Genomic DNA, 27,333 nt, shown 5'->3' on the forward strand with positions numbered 1-27,333 from the left:
AGTTCACTCGCTGCGATATTTGATTACTGAGAAAACTCTGTTTTAGAGAACAACTTTATACGTCTTTTATACGTTTTTTATACGTTTCTTCGTGTAACCTTAATATCTCGTACTTCCATGGTACAACCGTACAACCAACGTCGCCGATAAGGATTTAAAAAACTTCCATGTAAGTCGCGTGCATCTCGTTTAATATCAATCTGCTCTAATTGTTGGTGGAAATACTATCCGGAAACATTTTACCTAGCGGTTTGGAATATTGACGTTCATTCCGGGCGTTATTTAGGACATGTACGAGTAGGGTTTGCAACATAGATAAGGCCGTATAAAATTAATGTTTTGGTTCTCGTCCCCTCTCCCTCCGCAATTTCTGGGATTTGTCAGATTTTGTTTTAAGATTTTTCAAATTTTGTTTAGATTTTGGAACACTTTAGGAACACTTTATACATATAAATGAGTTTATTAGAGAACATGAACCAGTCAGGTGCGGGATTGTAACTTTTTTTAAAGATAATTTGGATAATTTGTGTGTTGTAGCATAGGGTGAAAAATATGCTAATTTAGATAGTTACAAGGTTGCTTTTAGTTATTTGGCTATTTTTGGGGATCATAATATCTTATTATCTAAAATATCCGATATATCAGATATTTAAGATATTATCCAAAGCATGTGATTATTTAAATATTAAATTATCCGATATATCAGATATTTGGATATTTTGAAATTAGAATATTTTTTGGTTTTTTTCCTGGTATTTAATGGATAATTTAGATATTATCTGAAATATCCGATATATCATATATTTTGATATTTGGGACTTTAAAAATTTTAGTAATTTTTTTGCCTAGTAGGTATTGGATATTAAGATATTATCAGATATTTAGCTATTATCTAAATTAGCCAAAATATCAGATAATTTAGATATTATCTAAAATATCCGATATATCAGATATTTGGATATTAGGAACTTCTAAATTTGTATTGATTGTTTATCCTTAGTAAGTGATGGATATTAAGATATTATCAGATATTTAGCTATTATCTAAATTATCCCAAATATCGGATAATTCACATATTATCTAAAATATCCGATATATCAGATATTGTTAATGTAGTAGGCCTATGATTTATCATTATATTGTACATTAAAGTTGCATATGCATCAAGTTTCCTAAACCATGTATGTTGCTGTAAAAGAGTTTAAAAGAACGACGCATACACTAGTGATATTGCATATTGAAAAATATTATGAATAGCCTACATCATGCCACCGTTGTTTGATGGGATCATTTATTAGTTTTTCAAACAAAACATCATGTACAGTCAAATTTTAGGCTTAAACAGCTAAATGTGATATCATGCTAATGTTTGCAGATGCTTTTGAGTCATTCTCAACTTTAATGTCACCTCTTTTACAAATTTAATCACTTTTATAGCATTTTTATAGCTTTTTCGGATATAAAATGTATCTATTAATGATAAAATCGGTGGCGCTATTTAGTTACTGGAATTTACTCTTTCACGCTCTTGATACAATTAATTCCTTTTATTGTTTGATAAAATATGTTTATAAAAATTCTTTGTTGCTTGTTTCACCTATTCCAGCAGTTTTAATGGTAGTATTAATCACCTACCCCTTACAATCCGAAAAAGCTATAAAATGCTATAAAAGTATCAAATTATCATAATAAGCCATAATAATATCGAAATTATCTAAAATATCATAAGATCTAAAATATCAAATTATCCTAATGAGGCATAATATTATCCAAAATGTCTAAAATATCCAAATTATCCTAATTAGCCATAATAATATCCAAAATATCTAAAATATCCAATTTATCCTAAATAGCCCTTATAAAATCCAAATTATCTAATATATCCAAATATCTGAAATTTCCAAATTATCCTAAATAGCCTTAATAATATCCAAATTATCTAAAATATCCAAATATCTGAAATTTCCAAATTATCCTAATTAGCCATAATAATATGAAGAATATCTAAAATATCCAAATTATCCTTAATAGCCCTAATAATATCCAAATTATCTAAAATATCTGAAATTATCCTAATGAGGCATAATAATATCCAAAATTTCTAAAATATTTAAATTATCCTAATTAGCCAGAATAATATACAAATCATCCTAATTAGCCATAATAATCCTAAATAGCCCTAATAAAATCCAAATTATCTAAAATATCCAAATATCTGAAATATCCTAATTATCCTAATGAGGCATAATTTATCCAAAATATCTAAAATATCCAATTTATCCTAAATATCCCTAATAAAATCCAAATTATCTAATATATTCAAATATCTGAAATTTCCAAATTATCCTAAATAGCCCTAATAGTATCCAAATTATCTAAAATATCTGAAATATCCAAATTATCCTAATGAGGCATAATATTATCCAAAATGTCTAAAATATCCAAATTACCCTAATTAGCCATAATAATATCCAAAATATCTAAAATATCCAATTTATCCTAAATAGCCCTAATAAAATCCAAATTATCTAAAATATCCAAATATCTGAAATTTCCAAAATATCCTAATTAGCCATAATAATATGAAGAATATCTAAAATATCCAAATTATCCTTAATAGCCCTAATAATATCCAAATTATCTAATTTATCTGAAATTATCCTAATGAGGCATAATAATATCCAAAATTTCTAAAATATTTAAATTATCCTAATTAGCCAGAATAATATACAAATCATCCTAATTAGCCATAATAATCCTAAATAGCCCTAATAAAATCCAAATTATCTAAAATATCCAAATATCTGAAATATCCAAATTATCCTAATGAGGCATAATATTATCCAAAATGTCTAAAATATCCAAATTATCCTAATTAGCCATAATAATATCCAAAATATCTAAAATATCCAATTTATCCTAAATATCCCTAATAAATCCAAATTATCTAATATATCCAAATATCTGAAATTTCCAAATTATCCTAAATAGCCCTTATAATATCCAAATTATCTAAAATATCCAAATATCTGAAATATCCAAATTATCCTAATGACGAGGCATAATATTATCTAAAATGTCTAAAATATCCAAATTACCCTAATTAACCATAATAATATCCAAAATATCTAAAATATCCAATTTATCCTAAATAGCCCTATGAAAAACCAAATTATCTAAAATATCCAAATATCTGAAATTTCCAAATTATCCTAATTAGCCATAATAATATGAAGAATATCTAAAATATCCAAATCATCCTTTAATAATAGCCCTAATAATATCCAAATTATCTAAAATATCTGAAATTATCCTAATGAGGCATAATAATATCCAAAATTTCTAAAATATTTAAATTATCCTAATTAGCCATTATAATATGAAAATGTCTAAAATATCCAAATTATCCTAAATAGCCCTAATAATATCCAAATTATCTAATATATCCAAATATCTGAAATATCCAAATTATCCTAATTAGCCCTAATAATATCCAAATTATCTAAAATATCCAAATATCTGAAATATACAAATTATCCTAATTAGCGATAATAATATCCAAATTAGCCAAATTAGCCATAATAATATTCAAAATATCTAAAATATCCTAATTATCCTAATTAGCCATAATAATAGCCAAATTATCCAAATTAGCCATAATAATATCCAAAATATCTAAAATATCCAAATTATCCTAATTAGCCATAATAATATCCAAATTATCTAAAATATTCAAATATCTGAAATATACAAATATCCATAATATCCTTGATATATCCAAATTATCTAACATATCCATATATCTAAAATATCAGTAGGTGCAACGCAACTATTATCCAAATTATCCATAATATCCTTTAATAATATCCAAATATCTTAAATATCTAAATAGCTTAATAGCTGAAGCTAATTGGATATTTGTCAGGATAATTTAGATAGCTACAATCCCGCACCTTAATGAACTTTTTGTGGTAGTCTAGGGGGTTTATCCCTCAGAATATCACATTAAAAAAAGGCCTTTCCTCGAGCACTGATGGAAAAGAAAACACATTGGAAAAAAAACACTCACGCCCTCATCAATTCTTGAAAATTCTCTAGACGAGAACCAAAACATTAATTTTATATGGCCTAATTACTCGGCGTAGAGTTACGGCATAGTTTCAAAGTTACACTTTGCGTGGCGCAGGAGTATATAATGGCTACTGCAACTCACATTCATCGATATGTTCTTACAGATGAAGATCGTGCAATATTTGCTAAATTACCTTCTAATTCTAAGCAGCAATATGCGGACAAGGTAACTGAATGGCGTGTTGGACTGACGGAAGCCGGGCAACAAGTGAATGCAGGATGTACTGATAGTGTGGTGGAGTATTATTCAACTTACCAATTCCCATATGTAAGTTGTAGGCCCTATTTTGTCCTATCAACATTGGACGTGCCAGGTCGTTTCATGTTCATGTTTTAATATGACATCCCACACAGTACAATGGGAAGTCTTTTGTTTGTGTATTAGGGACCGAAAATTAATTACTCTTTGCTTTGATGATAATGTTGATCCGGTAATCTTATTTGCCTGCCAGGAAACACAAAACGTTTTCGACATCATTCACAAAATGTTAGAAAAGGGTGCCCGAAAACACAGTGCCGCCGAGAGCCATTACGGACCCGGGGGCAATGTGAACGCACGGGCCCAATTGATCAGCGATACGGTGCAGGACTTCATAAGTTTGTGGTGGTTGTGTGGGGGTGCGTGTGTAGGGGGAAGCAGTGGCGTAAATTTCTTTGTGCATGGGGGAGGGAGGTTGTTGGTGTAAAATCCTTGAACATATGTTGAATCGGAGCGAAAGTAGCATGTTTTATAGCTGCCAATAATCAAATATGAATATTGAAGGAGACATATGCGCGCGAATTTGAAAGTGACATTTTGCTCCCAGGTTAAGATTTTCTACACAACTTCCACGCAAAGTGCAAAAAAATTTGCCAATTTGAAGCCAATTTGAAGCTAAAATGTTGAAAGATATTAAAGAAAGTGAAATTTTATGGCGTACAACAGGTGAAAAAGGCTTAAATTCGTGGGTAACATGCATATGCGCATTAAACACTTTATTTGGTCTAGCAAGAAAAGTTATTTTTCAATCCGATGGCACTTCCACCTGATGATTCACTAGCTATGATCTTCTCATTTGAAAAGTCTAGAATTGAAAAGGAAAACATTTTTAAAATGGCCCCAGAGACAATTTTTGTCCCGCTTTGGCTGTAATTGACCATATACACGACACTTCTCTTGAACTAAAACGTTAGACAATAATCAACTGCGTACACTCTATTGTGGGGTAATTGTGTGAAATCGGAGGGTTTTGCTATGGGCAAAATTCCACTCAATTTCCACGACAATCAAGGACCTCAAAATAGATGGTGCAAATTCATTAATGTCATTCATTACAGTCATATCTAATATTTTGAACAAATCAAAATGGCATTTTATGTTAGGGGGATGTCATTTTCTTCGGCGGGGTGGGGGGGTGGGGGGGGTCATGAATATGTCAGTGACGGAGAACATTGTTTTATGCCCCCCCTCCTATCTTGGGTCGAAATGTTTTTCGCCCCCCCCCGCCTACACAGACTCAAGACAAATTATTCATTGCCGGAACAAAGGCGAGGAGCGCACCCAAACTCGAGCGTAGAAAGTGTGCGGAGTGCGTTAAAATTTGATCGCGTGTGCAAAGTAGGCGCGCGGAGCCAGCCCTTAATGATTCAATAACCCCCTCCCCCTATTTTGGGTGTTAAAACTTCTATGACCACCCTCCCTCCCCGTATATTCATGACCCCCCCCCCTCCGAAGAAATTGACAGCCCCTTACTATACATAAAACGCTGTTAAATATAAAAAGTTTAAATTATTGTTATAACGTACCATACAAAAAAACACGCGAACTGGACATTTGCGCCGAGAACAACAGCTATACCAATCACAGAACCGTGACGGCATCGCATGAGCGGGTTTTGTCAGATTTTGTTTTGGGCCTTGGTATTTTTCCTCGGAAAATACCTCGGCCCAAAACAAAACCCTCCGATTTCACACAAAGACCTCCAAATAATTTAAGTGCGCAGTTATTGTCTAAATATATTAAAAACTTCGGTCGAAGTTTTGCCACAAGTTTAAAAAAATAACGGTTAGTTCATGAAAAAGAAGAAGTGAAATTTAGCAAAACGCGACGAGGTTTATTTGCCCGTAAGAGAGCTCTATTGTTCCGCTATTGTATCCGCTATTGTATCCACTATTGTATTCTATTCATAAAAGCTACTGCAAGAATCGCGGCAATCCCTGATATTGCTGATGTCTACCGCCGGCGTTTCGCATTTATTAACAATCAAAATTATCCCATACTCTTACATTTATAGTCTTATTCTCACCTTTTATATAATATTAAGAAATTGCAATTATGAAAACTACAAACTTTGAAAGTGAAAATATATTTACCATCGAAAATATATCATACTTAAATTCTATAGAGTCTATAATATATCCAACCCAGAAGTGCCCATTTATTTAAATTGTTGTAATAGCGCCCAAATATCCCCACAAATATCTTATACACGATTTTATTGATTCATTTTGGGCTAAATCAAAAGTCAGAAGTAGTTAAAAAGGGCAACATCCTCACCATTACTTGCTGCTTTACAAATTATCCTCGCTTGACCAAACACGCATAGTACGTTGATCGAAAAACCTAGCGTGGTTGTCTTAACAATGCAAAAGAGATGTACAGCTTACCCACTAATACTAGCTCATTTACAAAAACCTATTGAACAGTTACGTAGTCCATCGATAGTGCGGACACTCTTCACTCGCAACCCACCAAAATTCGTGCTATTTTGGCGTTGGAAAAGAAATCTCGTGAATAGAGTGCCCTCTCTACTATCTGCCTACATGTTTACGTTCTAGAAATGCCAACTAAAATCATCCAACAACTTCATTTTAAGAATTATTTCAGTATAGAAATCAATAGGAACAGAAAGAGTATGGTCTACACATTCCAGGAAAATGTTTTATTTCTTTCTTCCGCCATTCTATATTTCCCTAAAATTATCACATTTTTTCTCCAAAATCCTATGTAAATGATTCTCCACGCTACGCAGAAATTATGTGCGATAAATCATACAAATTTGCCACAATTTTACATCACTTTAGACAGTATTGCAATATCTTGATGATTTTTAGGCATTTTCAACGGCAACTTGAGTATATTCAGAAATCAAATATCGCGCCAAGGGATGACACTCTTATTCACGCATTCATTTACAACGCAAACTTGTATCGAATCCCGGTGGTTTGCGACCAATGAAATGTCCGTACCCCTGGATTTATTCATCCCTGGTATGAATTATTTATTAGGTTTGTCAAGGCAATAACCACGATCCGTTTTGTAATAATATAAAAGCACTTGCAATAGAATCCCGCTGAGTTCAATGAACTGCGCCCTGAAACCGATGGAGAGGTGCCCCATAAAGAAGCTATTCCATTGACCTCTATTAACAGGTCAGTGAGCTTTCCATACACAAATGAACAAGTACAATAGGACAAGGCCAGCACCTATTACCTGCTTTGTAACATGTTATTTTGAAGTCGTGAAGATTAGTAATCGTCTGTGCATATGAACTGCGCATTTATGATGCAAAATATTAGTTCTATATAATATAAAATTACAAATACTGGTATTATGATACACGGTATAGGTGATATATAAAACGACTAATAAAATCATGTCATCATGGCGTCAATGCAAAGGTTCATTATATCCCGTATGTTTGTCTAAATTCATATATATATTTGAAAAAAAATTCTACACCCATTTAATATGTACTCAGGTGGAACCTTGCCTTTTTAATTTTCATTTCTTTTTATGTAACAAATTCAGGTTTTTCCATTACGCGGGGCCGCCGGGCAATGCAAATTTAATGCTAACATTGAATGAACGCAGAATCAAGAATGGGCGTTTCTAGTACATACAGCGTCTGACTCTACCTGAGGACCTAGCCTAAGTCCCATGGGCTCCAAGAGTGGCTCTCCATACACACATGAACAAATACAATGACGGGTCGCCATTGCACTCCATACACAAATGATCAAATACAATGGAGAGTCCGACTGCCATGCAAATGAGCCAAGTGCCCTCTCAAGGGTCTGCTCTGTGATATCACACTGATCAGACTGATCTTTATGTTATTACAGCGAGGCTCACATACAATGTTCAACACAAAGTGAACGATGTTATAACTTGGAGGGCTAACAAACCAACACCGCCAAATTCGACTGACGTGTGAACAACGTGGGATGCTATGAGGAAATTGAATACTCGTTGTCTGATCATGCATGTGTGTTTATGGTTCGGATAGCGGTTACTTAGCAACTCTCGTTCCGCCTTGGGTTTATTGAATACACTCTATAAAGTCATCAATATGTCGTTTCCAGTCCTTGGCTGAACTATTGGGTTCAGCTATTAATTTTTTTTAATAATTCTGTTAACCCCATAGCATTAAAAAACTAGTATTTTGATAAATAAAATAGCTGGATGCGGTATGCAGCTGATTGGGGTGTTTACGGGTCGTTAAAACCACTAACCGCGAAATATGGATATCCAACTAGTTCACCTCGCATGTGCGCCGCGCGGCTACAAAGACCGGCCGACCGCGCAATGTGGAGATCCAACGAGTATGCCTCGCGGGGCGTCGAAAAACCACACACCCCGAAATATGGATATCCAACTAGTTTGCCCAGCAGGGCTCTAAAAGCACCATTAACCGCGAAATATGGATATCTAACTAGTTCACCTCGCATGGCTACAAAGAACCACTTAGCGCGCAATATTTTTTACCTCAAAAAAGAATTAATATCTACCAAAAACGTTTCAAAACGTAAAAGCGGCCAAAGTTTAAAAATCTTTCCTGTGTGGCTTTTCACCCTTTTTTAAACTTGGTCCCATTTAGTAAAGTAGTAATAACATGAAGAATGAGTCCTAATTTTTACATGCAACCATTATCAAAAACATTTCAAGGTTTATGTTTTATTATATTGCGTGATCATAAAGAGTAGTAGAGTATTATATATACTTAGCAAATTGACTGTGTGTCAACCTGCTACATATAGGCCCTACATCTGTACATAAGGCGCAGAATCGCACATGACGATGAAGAATTAAACAAAGTGAGTATTTGCTACAAAATACATTATAACGTCTATACGGAAAAAAACTTCAATTACGCACGAACATTAATTCATTTGCTCTACAAAATAAACACTGACAACTAAGAAAACCAACAAGTAGCCTATAGATGACTTCGTATGGGTCTTTAGCAGAGGATGATTTAAGCACTTCCCAGCAAGTCTTGCGGTTAGCACAGCTGTGTGAGTGAACATGACACCACTGCCCGCCCACTGCATACACACGTGCATGGTTAAATTGGAATTTGGACAGATATATTTACAATAAAAACACCTTCAAAAAGTTGGTCGATTTCACATTTTATGTTATCTACAGAAGGTGTGATTTATCCTTCATGCATACATAACTTTAGATCTGAAATCGACCAAGTAATAATGACACACGGGCAATTCTAAAACAACATCTTTTGCACAGAGTTCAATGGGATTTGAAAAGTTAAGTGGCAGTTGAAACTCTCGAGATAACACTTTTACAGTGCATGATGGGGCTTCCTTAAATCATCCTCTGGGTCTTTAGAAACTTTCATAAATGGGACCAAGTTTAAAAAAGGGTGAAAAGCCACACAGGAAAGATTTTTTAAACTTTGGCCGCTTTTTACGTTTTGAAACGTTTTTTGGTAGATACTTCTTTGTTATTATATTATTGTGTGCTTGTTGTATTTCATTTTCTCTCTCACTATATGTTTATTTATTTCCATTCTCATATCCTGCGTTTAGAGTGCTTATTATATGAATGGTCGAGTAATTGCCCAAATTGTAGCCGAAAGTGTGAGTGATAAACAAGCTAAAATAATTGACATTGCTGCTGGGACAGGCTTAGCTGGGATTGAGGTGAGTCTCAGTTACAATAATGTCGCAGTATTGCCAGTCAAATGAGTACAAAATTATTCAACATGAGCTCAATGTTGGGTAATTTTTACTGAACTGTTGAGTTGTGACCTATATGAGTTCAATGTTGAGTAATTTTTGACTCAACTGTTGAGTGTTGACCTTTTCACTCAATGTTGAGTAAAATATTTTTTAATAATGCTTTGAATTTGGTACTTATGGTTCACTATCCAGGGGGTTAGTTTTGTGAGAATTTTGCCAATTATTTTGTCTTTATTTCTTTATGATATCAATATTTAATCAAATACAATGTATCATGAAGAAATAAAGACAAAATAATCGGCAAAATTCCAGTACAAGATGTTTTTATGCAAACGGCACAGTTCACCGCATTGGAAATGTACAGTAGCCTCCTGGTATTTATCTCCAATTTTATTTGGCGACTTTTGTTTTTCTCACATGCGCAGTTGTAATTGCGAAAGGGCTTATTGTAAGTCCAGATGAACAGATTCAGTTAATACCGTACTCATTTTACTATGTTTATCTACCTGGATGACTGAGAATATTCAAACATTTAAAGTTAAGGAGGTTTAATGAATGAACAATGACATTGTCTTATGATCATGTTATATTTGGAGAAATTGCAGTAGGCATAATGGCCGTACCTTTTTCTTATGATTGCCCTTGGTTAATATCATGCCTACTGAAATTTGTCTTCTGCGCTATTTGGTGTGACGAGAAAAGTTAGGATATAATCAAGCTGGAAAGCAGAATAATTTAAAGAGTGAACTTTATTACACCGAGAATCTCTGTACATAAAAATTATTGCCGATTTTCTACAAACACTGATAGCCTTTATTGTCTAAAATCACTCAAAGTTGCAATTTTAGGCATGAGGCAATACTAAAGGATTCCAAATTGAAATCACAGTGTTTCTAGATGATAATGGAAACAGGCGGAAGTATGCTAACCCACTGTAGCAAGTTTTACACAGTTCTTATCATACTTCAGTTTTATTGGTACGTACATTGTTGTAAAAACGTAACTTCTTTGTTAACTTATATACCAAAAAACTATTTACTTAAATTCGTGATCCTAGCATCCTCATTTTATGACATTTTGCAGTAGATATTCACGACAAAAACGTATTCCCAAAATTTCAGTTGATTCCGATTTTACATTTGTGAGTTTATGCATGATAATGTGTATTACACTGCTCCATAGACAATGTGTTTAATTTCGTTCTGGTGTACCAAAACGTAATTCAACGTTCACGATATTTTTCCTAAACGAATTAATCTGTAAGAAATTGTATGTACATAAACATTATGTAGCCAGTGGTTTTCAGTGGTATCAAAATCTCAACTTTTTTTTGAGAAAAGTGGGAAGATGATGCTGTGGATCACGAAAGCCCTTTTAATAAAGGTGTTTTAAATGCACATAATTCAAACCCAGTAACACGTCGGTCAACAGAAAGGTGGAGGTAGGCACTTTATTCCACCCACCCCTTCCTATGCTTGATTGCACATAAAATACAGACAGCAAAATAATGAAAATCATTAGAACCAGCAACTATAGGCCAAGAAATAAAGACATGATGATCCAAAATCCCATGGAGGATGCAAATTCAATTGGATGCCTATTTTTATGTACACGAAGTGTTCAAGTTCACGAACAAGAGAATCAGCAGCGCCGTGCTTTTGATATTTAGCACATTCAACTTTTGATTTCGTTCCTTGCTTTTTTTGTTTTCGATCACCGTTTCTTTAATCCTCAACCCATTAAATCAGAGCAGAGCTAGAAGAAACATGCATTGGCTGCTGTTTTTTTTAACCTAATTGTCTTTGTTTAGTATATACAGGGGTGAAATTACTCGTACATTAAGGGTAGACGAGGTATTGTTGGTCGAAGCAGCCACAAAGGATCGATTTTCATTATCTAAATCAATATATTAATACTATTAAAAAATAACACTTTTTGCAAATAAGTTTATTCTACAAATCACATACTTTAAGAACTTGCTTGATTTATTGTTGTGAATGAGTTATGTACGTTTTACAAAAGTGTTGTTGTTTCGGCCATCTTTACAACATAACTCAAGAACCACACAGGACCTACAAAGGTATATCTTGTGACATTTCAATTCTTCTACACACTCGCTATGAAATGATCAAAGCAATTTTGCCAAAGCTCACTACCATTTGCAAGATACTGTGAACAGTGGCGTAGCTGGGATTTTTTTTCCAGGGGGGGGTATGCCTGATGGGGCGGGGGCCCAAATCCACCAAACAAAAATGGGGGTAGATGCGAGTGGTGTGACGCAACCCCACCGAAAAGAAAGTGTACTTTCAGAGTAAAAATATCAAAGAAAAAAAGGAAATAAATTAAAACTGTGCAATACAGTGGGTCAAGAAGGAAAATGGTAAACTGGGTAATTACTTTTTCAAAGAAATTGCGCGCTCAACGAGAAAATTTGCTTTTTTTACTACTAATGTGGTCTTAATAGAAATGAACTTTAAATTTTACGTAAAATTTTGCAATGTTACCATATTTCGGTCCAAAACATGGTGTTTTGGGGAACATACCGGTACGTTACACACTAAAAACTACGGGGTTATATTTTCCGTGGTCATTTTGAATTGACCACGTTTGGGGTTGTTTTGACCCTTCAAGGGGGTTGTACTGTTTTAATTTGACCACTTTCACGAGGTCATTTTAGCCATGACGAACGTGGTCAAAAACTTAGTGGTCATTTTGCCGATACCGTCGCGCATTGATATCAGTTTCAATCTTCCGCTTTGAAAATCTCAATTCATAAATGAGTTTAAACATGAGCTGCAATTAATGTTTGTTGATTAATAAATAAAACTAATTTTTTGACCGAAGTTACCCAATTTGTCAACTTTATAATGACTTGCATTTCGGAACTATTTGCACACACGGTGTGCATCGGCTCACGTGGTCACATCAGCGCCATATTTGTTCTGATTGTGCAGCTCAGCGGATTGTCGTGTGTGCTTGTCTGCATGATGGAATATGAAAAGTTAGTTGAAAAGTGAGACTGCAAGGATGCATATAGACCCTTGTCTATGCACGCAAATTCATTCCAATTTCATGCTGTCGTGGCTGGTGTCTTGGCTGCAGTTGTTATAAGCTTATATCATGTAAGCTTATAATACGTGAACTGTCATAGGCGATGACTGACTGTGTGTGAGTGTGATACACAGATGCATTTTGCAGTTTGCTGTTTATGTAATGCTTTCTCTGCAGAAACACACTTATGTCCTGGTGGGACCAGCATGACCATAGGCCTACTAAAAAAAATCCAAACAACCCCTAAATGTGGTTATTGAGTAACCCTATAAAACAACCCTTTCAAATGGGTCATTTCATTTGACCCCGAAATGAGGTCATTAAGTAACCCAATAAGGCAACCCTTTTGAAGGGGTCATTTCATTTGACCCCGAAATGTGGTAATATTTTGACCCCAATGGGGTTACTATTTGACCCAAATACGTAGTCATTGCAATGACCCCGACCAATGGGGTCAAAATGACCCCGTTAGTGGTATGGTGTTTAGTTGATAACTATGCTGGGGTCAAAAATGACCCCGTTTGGGTCATTTTTGACCCCGTAGTTTTAAGTGTGTAGGCAATTTTAGGGGCCTGGGCCACGACCCATTTAGTCTTATGGCAAATCCGGCCCAAGTTTGAATTAGCTCAATGGTAAATGACTAAATCGGCCAATTTTGTGTCGATATTGACAATATGTGATGCGATCAAGGAAAATCAGTCGGAACTCGGAAATATTAGATTTTTCTTATAGGATAGTAAAAAACATTTACAAAGCTGTATTTTGCAGAAAACCTCATTGAAATTGAACAACCAGTTCCAAAGATATGAGTAATTAAAGAGTTCCCAAAACAACAGGAAACTAAATAAAATATTTCCTTTGTTTGCCTGTATCTCAAAATCAATATCGCATAATTCGGTTGGGGCATGCAATGCAAGAAACATGTCATACACAGCCTTCTTTACCACCTTTTTCGACTTTTCTTTTGGGGTTAGCCATTTTATTGTTTTATTTTTATTAGTCAATATACCAGGGACAGACTTGGGTTTCAGTTTTCTACTGGCCCTCCGGGCCAGTGAAACGGCAAATCTACTGGCCCTGCAATAAATTTACTGGCCCAACTTTTTCAGTATGTTCTACTGCAAAAAGTGCAAATAAAGAAGCATGTTCCCATGCCCGTAACCAGGGGGCAGGTGGTGAACACCACCCTTGCCAAATGACCCATTCACAAGCGTAGCTAGCAAAAAAATAGAGGTTTTCAGTCCTTGTCGGTCAAAAAGGTCCAAATTTTGAACAAAAATCCTGGTTATGGGCCTGCACGTTCCAATGCGACTTTTAAATTTAGAGACTACCAATTAGGCCTACCAAACTTGACACATGTTACTTGTGTGTTAACATTATTTTATTCTGTGCCACGATGTACCATAAAAATCTTTTTCCGGGATCTATGGTGCCACTTTAATTCAAGCAAACCTGAACATTTTTAATAATTTTGAGCATACTCAGTATAGAGAGACTAGTCACTAACACAAGTTCAGTCAGTAGTCTTTCCTTAATCTATAGTTCCAAAAGTTCACAAAAGAAAAGGTTCAAGTATGCGGTATTTGTGTTATCGCTATCATCATCAGATAGAGCATGAAAGAGCTTGGAAATAGTATGTAGGCCTACATCGCCGTAAAAAGCGGCCGTATGCTTGCAACACAAGGATAAGAACAAAATTTAATAGACAAAAAAATCATTAAATAAAAATATAAATTACACACAGGTAGGCCTACAGGTGACAAGTGGAGCTGTGTCCAATTGTGTCCATCACTAATTATATCTTGCCTCAGTCATATGAGTTATATCAGGATCAAAAATCTAGTGGCCCGCCGGGCCAGCATTGTTGGAAGTTTGCTGGCCCGAGGCAAAATCAACTGGCCCCGGGCCACCGGGCCACTGCTTAAATCCGTCCCTGCAATATACTGCTCCTATAGGTGTTATTGTGCCATTTAGCATTTAAAAAGCTTTCTATTTCTTTGTTTTCAAGAAGTCAAGTATATTGTCGAGTAGGCCTATATTGATAATAATCGTATGGAACTACACATCGTATGGATTCCCTCTTTCTCTTTCCCTTCTCTTCCCCCTCTTTGTCCTCTCTCTTTCTTTCTCCTTTCTCTTTTTCCCCAGCACTAGGGGGAGGGGGGGGGGGCAAATAGACAATTTTTGCCAAGCTTATTGCTAATAAACGTCTTCCCCTCCTCTCCCTCTCTGCCCCTCTCTCTGCTCTCTTTTGTCCTCTCTCTCTCCCTCCCTCTCTCTCCTTTTTCCTCTTTTTTCTTTGCACTAGGGGGCAGGGCCCAAATTGGCAATTTTTGCCGGGGGGGGGGGGGGCAATTGCCCCGGCAGCAACGCCACTGGCTGTGAACTACCAAATCGCAACACCTTAAAATAATTGCTAGCCTTTTTATTGCTGTCTGTATAACTGTTCATTTAATTTCCCACATTCGTATTTGTTTCCGTAGCTGCGTAAACGTGGATTTGTAAACATTGATGCTCTGGAGCCTGCACATGGCATGATAGCAAATATACCAAAGAATACTTACGGTAAAGTGTATGAGGAGGCGATTTATAAGTACAAACCAACAAGTATTTCAAACGGTGAGTGGAGTAGCGTATGTACCGACCAGTCGGGGAGGCTGACAGGGGGAACATTGCCCCTGTCTCGAAATACCAGCATAAGCAGGAAAAACATTACCCAAAGATGTACCAGGCATCCACGCACGTCAAACTAAGTACACTGTTTCAGCGCGAACATGGTTTGCCTAACTTCCCTATAAAGTTTATTAAAGACACTACGTTCGACCCATGAACTCAGTCATGAGCTACAGTCCTGCAAGACGTACCTGACACACCGACTTTGCCCGGTTAATAATTACATTATACAGTAGAGACACTGAAATGAATACCCGGGGTCGAAACACGTGAATGTGCTGTGCACTATTTAATATTCAGACGATAAACCTTTGGATACCGGGGTAGAAAATGATGAATATCGCCCATAATTGATTTAGTATAAAGAAGCCAGATTTTGTTCCTTGCACTTAAATATTCGTGTTCAACGGATATGATAGTAGTTAGCTTGCGTCTTGAGAAAGAACCATTGCGTCTTGAACTCAAAAACTGACAAAAATATTCTGATTTTATATGTGCCGAACTATAGCGCAGCGTATAGCTAGCTGCACTCACTCGTGCAAGCAGTCTAAAAGCCAATGGCGTATACATGCTCACTCACACACCGAGAGGTCACATACCAGGCTATTGTCAGTAGCCTTAGTCGGATGTCCCTCAGCTCATTATGTGTCTCAAAGGTCGGAACAAAATGGCCATGCGTGGCTGTGGATTCTCCCTACCATCAATGACCATGGCTATTTCTGCCATGAAGATATCGGGGCGATGACACTGTTCCTGATACACGTGCTCTTTTATAAGGGCGAGTCTGCGTGTGTATGTGTGTCATTGTGGTTATAAAAAAAAGAAATAAAAAAAAGTCCAAGTGCAAAATTTAAATCTTGCCAACGCTTGATCACAGATGATCTGGTCTTGGTCAAAATTCAGCCCGATCATGGGCTAAAATAGTGTAAAATATCATTTTTTTGCAAGCTACGTACGCACATTGTAAAGATAAATCCAATTCCATCCTGAATGGGCAATAAAAATAAAATACCAAATGTTTGCGTGCTACGTTCGCACATCGTCCAAATAAAGCATTTTTAAAGCTCGAAGACATACAGTCTCTATGTATTGTATGATACAACTGTAATTTTTTTCGTTTATGCCCCCGAAATTTTATCCCCCCCCACCACCAAAAAAAGCTGGCTATACCCCTGGGTGTCAGGGCATCGGGAGGGTGGAGTTGGTGTTGTACTAGGAAAAAATTTGACTGGGTGTGCCGTCCGAATTTCAAAACCAAATAGGGGAGACCGAGGCAAGTTCACCCTCGGGGTAAGTCCACCCACTGATCACGACTGCTGGAAAAGTATAATGATGATGTAATTAGCCGGCACACGTCATAGCTAAGTACCCAAGAATATAAGACAGTCCGATACATGTCGCCACAGAAATTATTATCAAAAAACGTTTCCGAGTCAAGGAAGATTACTTTTTAAAAAAAATTAGTAATATTGTAATAATCTCAAGACCTTGCAGAGACGGTTTTCGTTCTTATATTTATTTGGAAGTGAACGTTTTGCCCAACATATTATGCATTTTGTGTTTAGTAGGCATTTGAACACGAGGTAAAGAAAAAGAGTACCGCTGGGGCAAGTCCGCCCTGTATGTGAGGGGGCAAGTCCGCCCTGTGTTTTCCCAAGGCGGACATACCGGGGCGGATTCGCCCCATCGGCGTATTATGCAAAATATTGATAATAATACCTTTAAAAAGGATAAAACTACATGCAAGCATATTTTTTAAAGTTAGGTGGTATATCAGTATTACTCATACCACCGTTTATGCCCTAAAATCATAAATGCCGAAGTTGTAAATAAAGGTGGGTTTGTGCGCTCATTTGATTATTAGTTAGGTGAAAAAGTTTGATGTGGTGACCACTCTCTGGCTAGTAAGGTTTGACGATTGATTCGACTTCTATGGACCATTTAGAAAAAAATAGCCACCATGTCCCTCGCGAAAATCCCGGCATTTTTCGCTAGAGGCCAAAATCCAAAATGGCCGCCACCACCATTTTGAAAATTTAAGTTTTGAACCAGAGCACCTATAATCATGCACAAAGACACTTTTTCGGATATATCGAGTACAAGGATTCCGATTCTGACATTAGTTTGACATTACGGTATCATTTTCACCCAGAAATCCAAGATGGTGGCCGGCACCATCTTGAAAAATTTAGTTTTGAACAAGAGGACCTAAAATCGTGTACAAAGACACTTTTTTGGCTAAGTCGACCACAAGGATTTCAAATTTGACATTACTTTGACATTACGAACTCATATTTACCCAGAAATCCAAGATGGTGGCCGCCGGCGCCATCTTGAAAAAAATAAGTTTTGAACCAGATTACCTAAAATCGTGTACAAAGACACTTTTTCTGGTAAGTCGCCCCCAAGAAATCCGAATCTGACATTAATTTTACGTTACAACATAATTTTTGCCCAGAAATCCAAGATGGCCCCCATTTGGTAGAGCGTAAATGTGATTTTTGAATGAGAGCAGAAGCATAAGTGTTTCATTTCCGCCTTATCTGGGGTTCATGTCTCTTAAATGGGGTTTAAACTGCCTTATCTTGGGTTTACATCCCTTATCTAGGGATAAGGCGCCTTACCTGCGGTTTAGACGGCCTTATCCTGGGTTTACGTTCCTTACCTGTGGCTAAGAACCTTAGCATATCGCAGTCTAAACCCAGATAAGGCATATAAACCTCAGATAATCCCCCGTGACCCCAGATAAGGGACGTAGACCGCTGATAAAGCAGTCCAAACCCCAAATAAGGGGCTTTAACCCTAAATGAGGAACATAAACCTAAGATAAGGTATCTAAACCCCACATAAAGTGCCTTAACTCTAGATAAGGGTCGTTAACCCCAGATATTAAGGGTCGTAAACCTCAGATAAGACATCTAAACCCAAGATAAGGCGCCTTAACCCCAGATAAGAGACGTAAACTCAGATATGGCAGTCTAAACCCCCGAAGGAGCCGTAACCCCAGATAAGGGACGTACACCTCAGATAAACCGGTCCCAACCCCAAATAAGGCGCCTTAATCCTAAATAAGGAACATAAACCTAAGATAAGAGAAGTAAACCCCAGACGGCGCCTTATCATGGTATGCTTAGCCTGAGTCGCTCGGCCTATCTCGAACAAAATCGCGATGCGTAGCTGTTAAAAAACGAGAGAATTCGCTGTACTATCACGGCAATGTTTAACACGAAGATATAGGGATGATGACGACGTGTATCGCTCCTACTGTAGTATTTTAAGGACATTAGCCGCGGTCCACATCGTGTTTTATCATATATAGGCCTACCATAATAATTTATATAAGTACCGCGTATATAGGACTGGCAAGCGAATCTACTCTTGACTTCAAATGTGATATATTTGCTAATAACTCAAAAAGCATGTAGCCATACTATTTCTGAATCAATCAATAAAGCAAAGCAAATAATACTCATAGGCCTACAATACTGTATTAAATATAATTGCGGACCAACCGATGCAGCTCGATACGCCCAATGTATGAATAAAAGCACCTAACAATAAAGTCGCCCAATTGAACAGCTGTACGTGTCGATCGCACGACTTCATGCATATTGATTGGCAGCATTTTCCAATATGTCAGCGCTCAAATCGGACACAATAGAACAATAGACTCTTTAGTGCGTTGTATATCACGCATTGAGTTCTGAACCTGGATCATAATGATCGTCATACAAAGAGTGCTTGATTCCGATACCACGGAGTTAAGTAACTTCCCAAAACATTTCTTGACGCTTCTTCACACAAAAGCGGGGCAGTATTCAAGATTCGAACCAGTACCCTTCATCATTCAATGCGCCCGCTCACACCACTCTTCGTCATACATACATTCTCCCAGCCACATTTCCCTAACATAATATGAAATTAAAAATAGAAGGAAAGTTTATTAGGCAGAGGCGGGGCTCGAACCCACGCTGCACTGCGCCGCTATCACGTATACCATATGACCAGCGCCTTAGACCGCTCGACCACGAAGGACTTCATTGTGTCATCGTGAAAATTTAAACATTATAATATTAATAAATCGCAACTTCATTACTACATCATATTTTGGAATTTTATCTGTTAAAACATTAATGTGTATTATAATAAAGCTACCATTATTTATATTGTTGAATTCTCAAGCACACGAGAGACAATTAATACGAGGGTCCTATGAATAGGCCTACATACACAATACATAAAATCGATTTTGATATCGGCCACGTGCTCTGCTGTGCATGTGGTTTCCCGCAGTGGCGGAAGTTGTATTACGAACTCCATTTTGAAGCAAATGCTTTTGACAAGGCATTGGATTGTTCCAGATTGCATCTTAAATCCACATTAGACCCCTAGTTTTATTTACGAAATCAAAAGATTAGATTATCATAACAACAAAACGGTAATCTTTTGTCGGGTCTAATGTGAAAATTACATAAAAAATTACAGTTTTTACAGAATTAATTTTCACTTAATTAAAAAAAAAATGGCGTATATAAGATTGAAATAAATTCTCTACCTTCTATACTATACTAGATCAATTGTGACGCAAGTTGTTTTCAAAAATTGTTGTGATAGATGTACAGTTAATATTCATATATTCCATTACCTATCTGATGGTACAGTTTTTACACAGAAAATATTTATTTGAAAAACCTGCCACTCGTTTTTTTCCGGAAAGGTCACAGGGTCGCCGTGACCTGTGCAATAATTACAATTAAATTTTTTTCTTGTTCTAACAGCAATCGTTTCTAGAATGCAGTATGGCGAAATGTGGTGTAGAGCCTGCTCTACCGACTGAGCTATCGGGTCAGACAGCAGAACAGTGCAGTTTTGAACTGAATAATATTCACAAAATATGAAGAAATTATAATGTTAGAAAAAATTTACCAAAATGAGTTAGGTATATGTATGAATCGATTTACAAATTAAGGCACTTTGAGAAAGAATAAAAGAAAAAAAAACCCAAAAACATTTGCTGCTCTAGTATTACTAGTAACTAACCTAGTGACCTAAGTGTATGGTCATGTCACAAAAGGTTTTTTCTGAGGCATTATGTCGAGGTTGCTCAGGTTAATGCTGTTGAGATTTTACAAGGATGGCGCTCTCTCATTTTAAGAAATCCGTAGCGCCATTAGGCGAACGTTTACGGTATTATAACCATTTCTTTTTATCAGGGCGAACTTACCCCCCCACTGGGGCTGACTTGCCCCAGCACGGGGCTCTAGTATTACTAGGGGCGGACTTGCCCCCCCCCTCCCGAAGCTAACATATCACACGTGTCAGCGCGTGTGCAACGACGCGATACGCGTACTCGCTATTTGAAGCAATCGGAGTCGCATATCAACAAAGGGACTGATCGATTTTAAGCCCTAGGTAAAATGCCTTTCAAAATGTAGGATTTAATTTGATTATAATTTGTAATACTTATGATATTTTTATTTGAATTGAAGTGTTTAAGAATGAGAATAAAGGTATTGTTTTTAGCCGCTGTCGTGCATCCATCGTCTCATAATCATATAACACGGGCGACATCATTATTTTTGGCGTAAAACAACTCGGCTTCGCCTCGTTGTTTTACTTAAAATAATGATATTGCCCGTGTTATATGATTATGAGACGATAGATGCACGACAGCGGCTAAAAACAATACCTTTATTCTCTAATCATCAAAGTTAATTACCAATTTTACTAAATGCATCGATCTCTTCAGCAAATAAAAGGATCGCGTTCTTCACTGTTTTTACTTTGAATTATTCCAACACAGATAGCTATGATTGTGCAACGATTGCAGCTGCTGTTGGACCAGGGCATATAGAAGAAATCCATATCCCAGAAATTGCTCGCATGGTCAGACCAGGTAAATATATAAATTTGGCATTCGGTAGAGACTGAACAAGCTGAACTAGATCTAGCTATAGATCTAAACCTAGCCGTAGCCGTTAAGCAGAAAGGACCCCTAAATGGCCTTTGACGAAATGACCCCTAAACTTGGACCCTTAGGGTCATAAATATTTTAACATGTTTAGAATAATGTAAGGATCATTCCTGTTGAATTTGAGCTCGATCAGACCAATTTTATTTGACCAACATTACTCGTTGATGGTCGATAGACGTCCCAATAAATCGGACTTAGTCACCGGTCAGTTCTACAGCATAGATATCCATGGCTAACCATGGCTAACTATGGAAACATGTTATTTATTTCGCTCTTTCGTGTATCGACGAGTAATGGATATATGAAATTAAAAATAAAGTACAATTTTAATTTACTTCTTTTAAAGTTTGGCAGAGGCGGGGTTCGAACTCACGGCGCATGTCTTATACTCTATGAGCCTAGCGCCTTAGACCACTCGGCCACTTGTCTTGTTGTTATTCATTTGAAAATTATTTAAAAATATAATCGCAACTTCAACATAGGCCTACCACGTGACAAGCAAAGACAGAAAACGTATTATATTTTGGAATTTTATCATTAATGTGTATTATAATAGAGCTACCATTATTTATATTGTTGAATTCTCAAGCGCATCATTTCGAATTGGGTTTGGATTCCTAAAGCCCGATACTGACTCCACCTGTACATTTTAATTTCATCGCGGGATGCTGAGATGTTTGAAAAGCATCGCAGCATCGCATACCGCTGCGGAGTGGAGTCAGGATCGGGCTTAATTCGAACCACCAGCATCCATGGTTCGATGTAGAGAGTCTTTCCTATTCAGAGGAAATATTGCAATTACACACCTTATTGCGTTTTAACAATAACCAATGACACTAGCACGTAATTCCAGTCAAGCACCAATCTTTAATCCTATTGTTGAAGAGGATAATAAGCTTATACTTATGTAAAGCATTCGTAAAAAAGCTTAAGTCTTTGTTTGCTTTGGTTAAATCCTGTTCAAGTGGTGGGTTAACCAACAATTAACAATGAGAGGACATTCCTGAACCTCGTTCAGTTGGCGATGATTTGAAGTGACCGCCAATTATGACCATTTGATATTTAATACCAGCAATGTGGAAAAAAAGAAATAATGTAGTGCCAAAATAATGTACCCTTTTACGGAAGGAGCAAAGTTTAACAAGTTATAACTCCGCTTGTTCTAATATCAGAGTTATATGGGTCAAGAAAGGCCCCATCTTCGTTGATATATTTGGAGTTGTACATATCTACGAGTGTGTTATGTACATGTTGAGCTTTATCATGCATTTGGAGGGGGGGGGGTGGTTTGATGACTATATCGTGGATGTTATAAAGTTTATTGTAAAGAGCATTTCTTTCTTTTGTTGCAAGATTTGGTTGTGGTCACGTGAATCTTAGATGACAAATTTCATATTTGGTTTTCAGAGTCTAATGGTACCCATTTTGATTTGAGTCTGAAAGGAGCAATTTTGTTTTTGTTATAGGCAACGAAAAAAGAAAACCCTGTTCTACGGGCCCGACCGACCCAGAGTTTGAACAAATTGGGAAATTTTTTTACCTGTACAAATGAATGTCGACCCAAATTTCGGAAATTTCAGGAACAAAAGTTTTTATTTGTATTTTCTGAAATTGCAAATTATTTACAAATTTTGGTGATTTTTTGGGTCATTAAAAAAAAAAAGAAAAAAAAAAAGGCCGACCGACCGTAGAACAGTGTATTTTTTTTTCATCACCTTATCGTGCATGATAGAAGATACTCTCATCTTTCTTGCAACATTGGTGTGTGACGATGTGCGTTCGCACAATTTGCAAACCTTAAATGGTCTAGATAATATAATGCGAGCTATGCAAATTACATAGGCTTATGATAAAATGCCACTTTCGTATGATTATGCACATAATTATTATACAAGCCAAAGATCATCATTTATGGGTCATTTCTGTTCATAGTCTCCGGCATTATGTTGGCAAACAGTCCCTTCTTCTCCTACAGTCTCCATCTCCTTCCTTTGTCCTACTGATTCCTTCTCTTTTCCTTCCTGTCTATTCTTCTCCCTTTTCATCCTCCTTATTCTCCTCCTACATCATCTCATTTTTTTTCCTTTCTGTTCTTCTAAAGCTTTTCATCTTTTTAAGTACATCTAGGCCTATGTACGGGTCCAAATGGGATATGGCCTAAGTGGGACATGGCCCTAGTGGGATATGGCCTAAGTGGGACATGGACCTAGTGGGACCTGGCCCTAGTGGGACATGGCCCTAGTGGGACATGGACCTAGTGGGACATGGCCCTAATGGGACATGGCCCTAGTGGGACATGGACCTAGTGGGACATGGCCCTAGTGGGACATGGCCCTAGTGGGACATGGCCCTAGTGGGACATGGACCTAGTGGGACATGGACTAAGTGGGACATGTCCCTAGTGGGACATGGACCAAGTGGGACATGGCCCTAGTGGGACATGGACCAAGTGGGACATGGCCCTAGTGGGATTGGCCGAAGTGGGATTGGACCAAATGGGATTGGACCAAGTGGGAACTGGACCAAGTGGGAATGGACCAAGTGGGATTGGACCAAATGGGATTGGACCAAGTGGGATTGGACCAAATGGGATTGGACCAAGTGGGAATAATCCGTACGAATGTCAGCGGCGAATGTCAGGTTATTATGTCCCAGTCTTGAAAAAAAATTGCAGGCAGAGGTGGGAATCGATCTCGGTACCTCCCGGTTAAAAAGCACTGTGCAAAACCACTAAGCCAACTAAATATCTGTCGTGAGATGCTTGACATTAATCTTTGATATTGCTGAATGGAACAAATCGCGGAATTAAATCAGTAATAAAAGAAGTAGATTCTTATTTAGCGGCCAAATTGGATAAAAGGGGAAATATTTGTCCCTGCTCTAAAGAAAATATAGGTTAGAAAATTATCAAATAAATTTAAATTAAAAATTGAGATTGTATATTTATTTATTTCACAAGGCGGCATTATCGCAGACAAACACTGTATACGCTAAAAACTCGACCCTCATTACTAGATGATGGCATAGCTCAGTGTTAGAGCATCAGACTGGTAATGTCAATATCGTTGGTTCGAATCCGCCTGCCAGCAATGGTTATTATGATTTTAATGCTACGCTACAATTTGTTCAATTTTTTCATTTATTTATTTATTTATTTATTTATTTATTTATTTATTTATTTATTTATTTATTTATTTATTTATTTATTTATTTATTTAAATAATTTGATATATTTGAAAGGGGTATTTGAGCAATTTGAAATTTTTACCCCGTATAATCCTATGGGGTCATTTTGAACCCACCCCATCCCAAATTGCCAAAACCTATGAGTTTAAATCATACATAATGATCAGTACGTCAATCATGAGTGAACACCGGTTGGTTACTGCATTTATTTGGGAATGGGTAGGCACTGCAGCTTGATTCACCATCCACAACATGATAATGTGTGCACATGCTACATTATATACACTTGTAGGCCTATGTTGTTGTTGGTGTATAAGTAATGGGCCTTGCAATTGAAATGCCTCAAGCTTTTAATCCGATATGCAGATTATCTAATTGTTTTCATGAATTGGAAGACATTCTTTGATGTATTACTGAGCTCAATGATCTGAAATTACTGGAGTGTGAGGTCAGCATAGTATTTTATTAACAAAAAGTATAGAGGCCCTGCATGAAATTATCGATTGGCTCCAAACAAAGGATTTGAGCCGGTGTCCTTCACCGTAGTTATGGCGGAGTGCAGTCCATTCAATCAAATGTTGTCATCAACCTATTTGATTGCAATCATGCTTTTGTTGAATGCATTTGAGTAGTCCGCCATATTTACGGGATGATATGTCACATGCATGGCCTCTATTCTCCAAATTCATTTCCTAAATGTATGTGAGAATGATACAATGACATGATGAACATAGTCATTGATGCATCAGTTTTAAAATAGACTAGGCGGTTACCATATTTAGCGGTTCTCGCCTGGGCGCGATTACCAGGCTGATGGTGACATGCCAATATGACAGTTTTTACTAATTTGACCTCAGATGACCCCTGGCGACCCCAAAATGACCTTCCAAAATTTGGCTCTAAATGTTAACTGTACCCACAAAGTTTCATGCCCATACGACAGTTTTTAGTAATTTGACCTCAGATGACCCCTGGGTGACCTTGGATGACCCCAAAATGATCTAAACTTATAACTCTAAATGTTGACTGTACCCACCAAGATTCATGCCCATATATGAGTTTTTACTAATTTGACCTCAGATGACCCGTGGTGACCTTGGATGACCCCAAAATGACCTTCAAAAAATGTTGTTTTAAATGTTGACTGTACCTACCAAGTTTCATGCCCATACGACACTTTTTAGTAATTTGACCTCAGCTAGATGACTCCTGGGAGCGGACCCCGGTGTCAGATGACTTTAAAACGAACATAAACATCTTCTTGACAGGACAGAACTACACCCACCCACCGAGTTTGAGCCCCGTACGACCTAGTTTCATGCCCATATGACAGTTTTTAAGTCATTTTACCTCAAATGACCCCTGGGAGGGGGCCCCGGGGTCGGATGACTTAATGAACATAAACATCTTCTTGCCAGGACAGAACTACACCCACCCACCGAGTTTGAGTCCCGTACGACCTACGACGGCCTCACATTAGCAGTCACAGACAAAACCTAAATTTACAGAATATATCCATTACTCGTCTCGAAAGAGCTGAAAATAAATAACTTAGAAAATTTTCTTGATGTCCTTTAACATGTTTCCATAGTTAACCATCGTTAGCCATGGATATCTATGCTGTAGAACTGACCGATGACTAAGTCCGATTTATTGGGACGTCTATCGACCATCAACGAGTAATGCATTTGACCTTTGACCCCTAAACTTTGATATTTGGGGTCATAAATATTTTAACATGTTTAGAGTGACGTAAGGATCGTTCCTGTTAAATTGATTGATCTTCTACCATACTGCAGCTGTAGTCGAACAATGTTGTCAGCTTGGGATTTGACAGCCAATTGCATTTATATCACTCTCACATAAATTCTAGACAGTTCATTGCCATTGCTATGTGTACCACTAGCCTCACCGTGTGATAGCAATAGCACATTTAAAGTATTTCTTATTCTTTCTGTATTTCTTTCAGGCGGGACAATTATTTTCGATATCCAAGAGGATGAAGTTGAACCTCAAAATTTCGGTTCAAAATTAGATGCCAAATTACATTCACTGCGAGAAACAGGTGTTTTTACAAGTATTATGAAACATAAGAACATGTATATATACGATGTTGAAGACAACATTGTGTACACTCTTAAAGTTGCAAAATGATTTTCATAGTTTCATCGTTTATTTCATCTCATTTCACAACATATACAATATAAATATAAATATAATAACAATAATATTTATGATAATAAATGTATAATAATAATAATTATAAACAAATGCAATATTATAAAAATGAGATGTGGACATCACTAAACGCAGAGCGTGATGAGTGTGATGCCAACTAAAAAAAGTTACAACTA

At 36.9% G+C, this 27,333-nt stretch overlaps 1 protein-coding gene across 1 annotated transcript; it reads left to right on the forward strand.

Moving 5' to 3' along the window:
- Nucleotides 1–4,186: 4,186 nt before the first annotated feature.
- LOC140139280 (methyltransferase-like protein 27) lies at nucleotides 4,187–27,133 on the forward strand. Its single transcript, XM_072161064.1, has 5 exons — nucleotides 4,187–4,399; nucleotides 9,943–10,056; nucleotides 15,630–15,765; nucleotides 21,623–21,715; nucleotides 26,949–27,133. The coding sequence occupies exons 1-5, from the start codon at nucleotides 4,196–4,198 to the stop codon at nucleotides 27,131–27,133; spliced, it is 732 nt and encodes a 243-aa protein (XP_072017165.1). The 5' UTR covers nucleotides 4,187–4,195.
- The last annotated feature ends 200 nt before the right edge of the window (nucleotides 27,134–27,333 follow it).

This window comes from Amphiura filiformis, chromosome 2 (genome assembly GCF_039555335.1).
Source record: "Amphiura filiformis chromosome 2, Afil_fr2py, whole genome shotgun sequence".
Lineage (NCBI taxonomy): Eukaryota > Metazoa > Echinodermata > Ophiuroidea > Amphilepidida > Amphiuridae > Amphiura > Amphiura filiformis.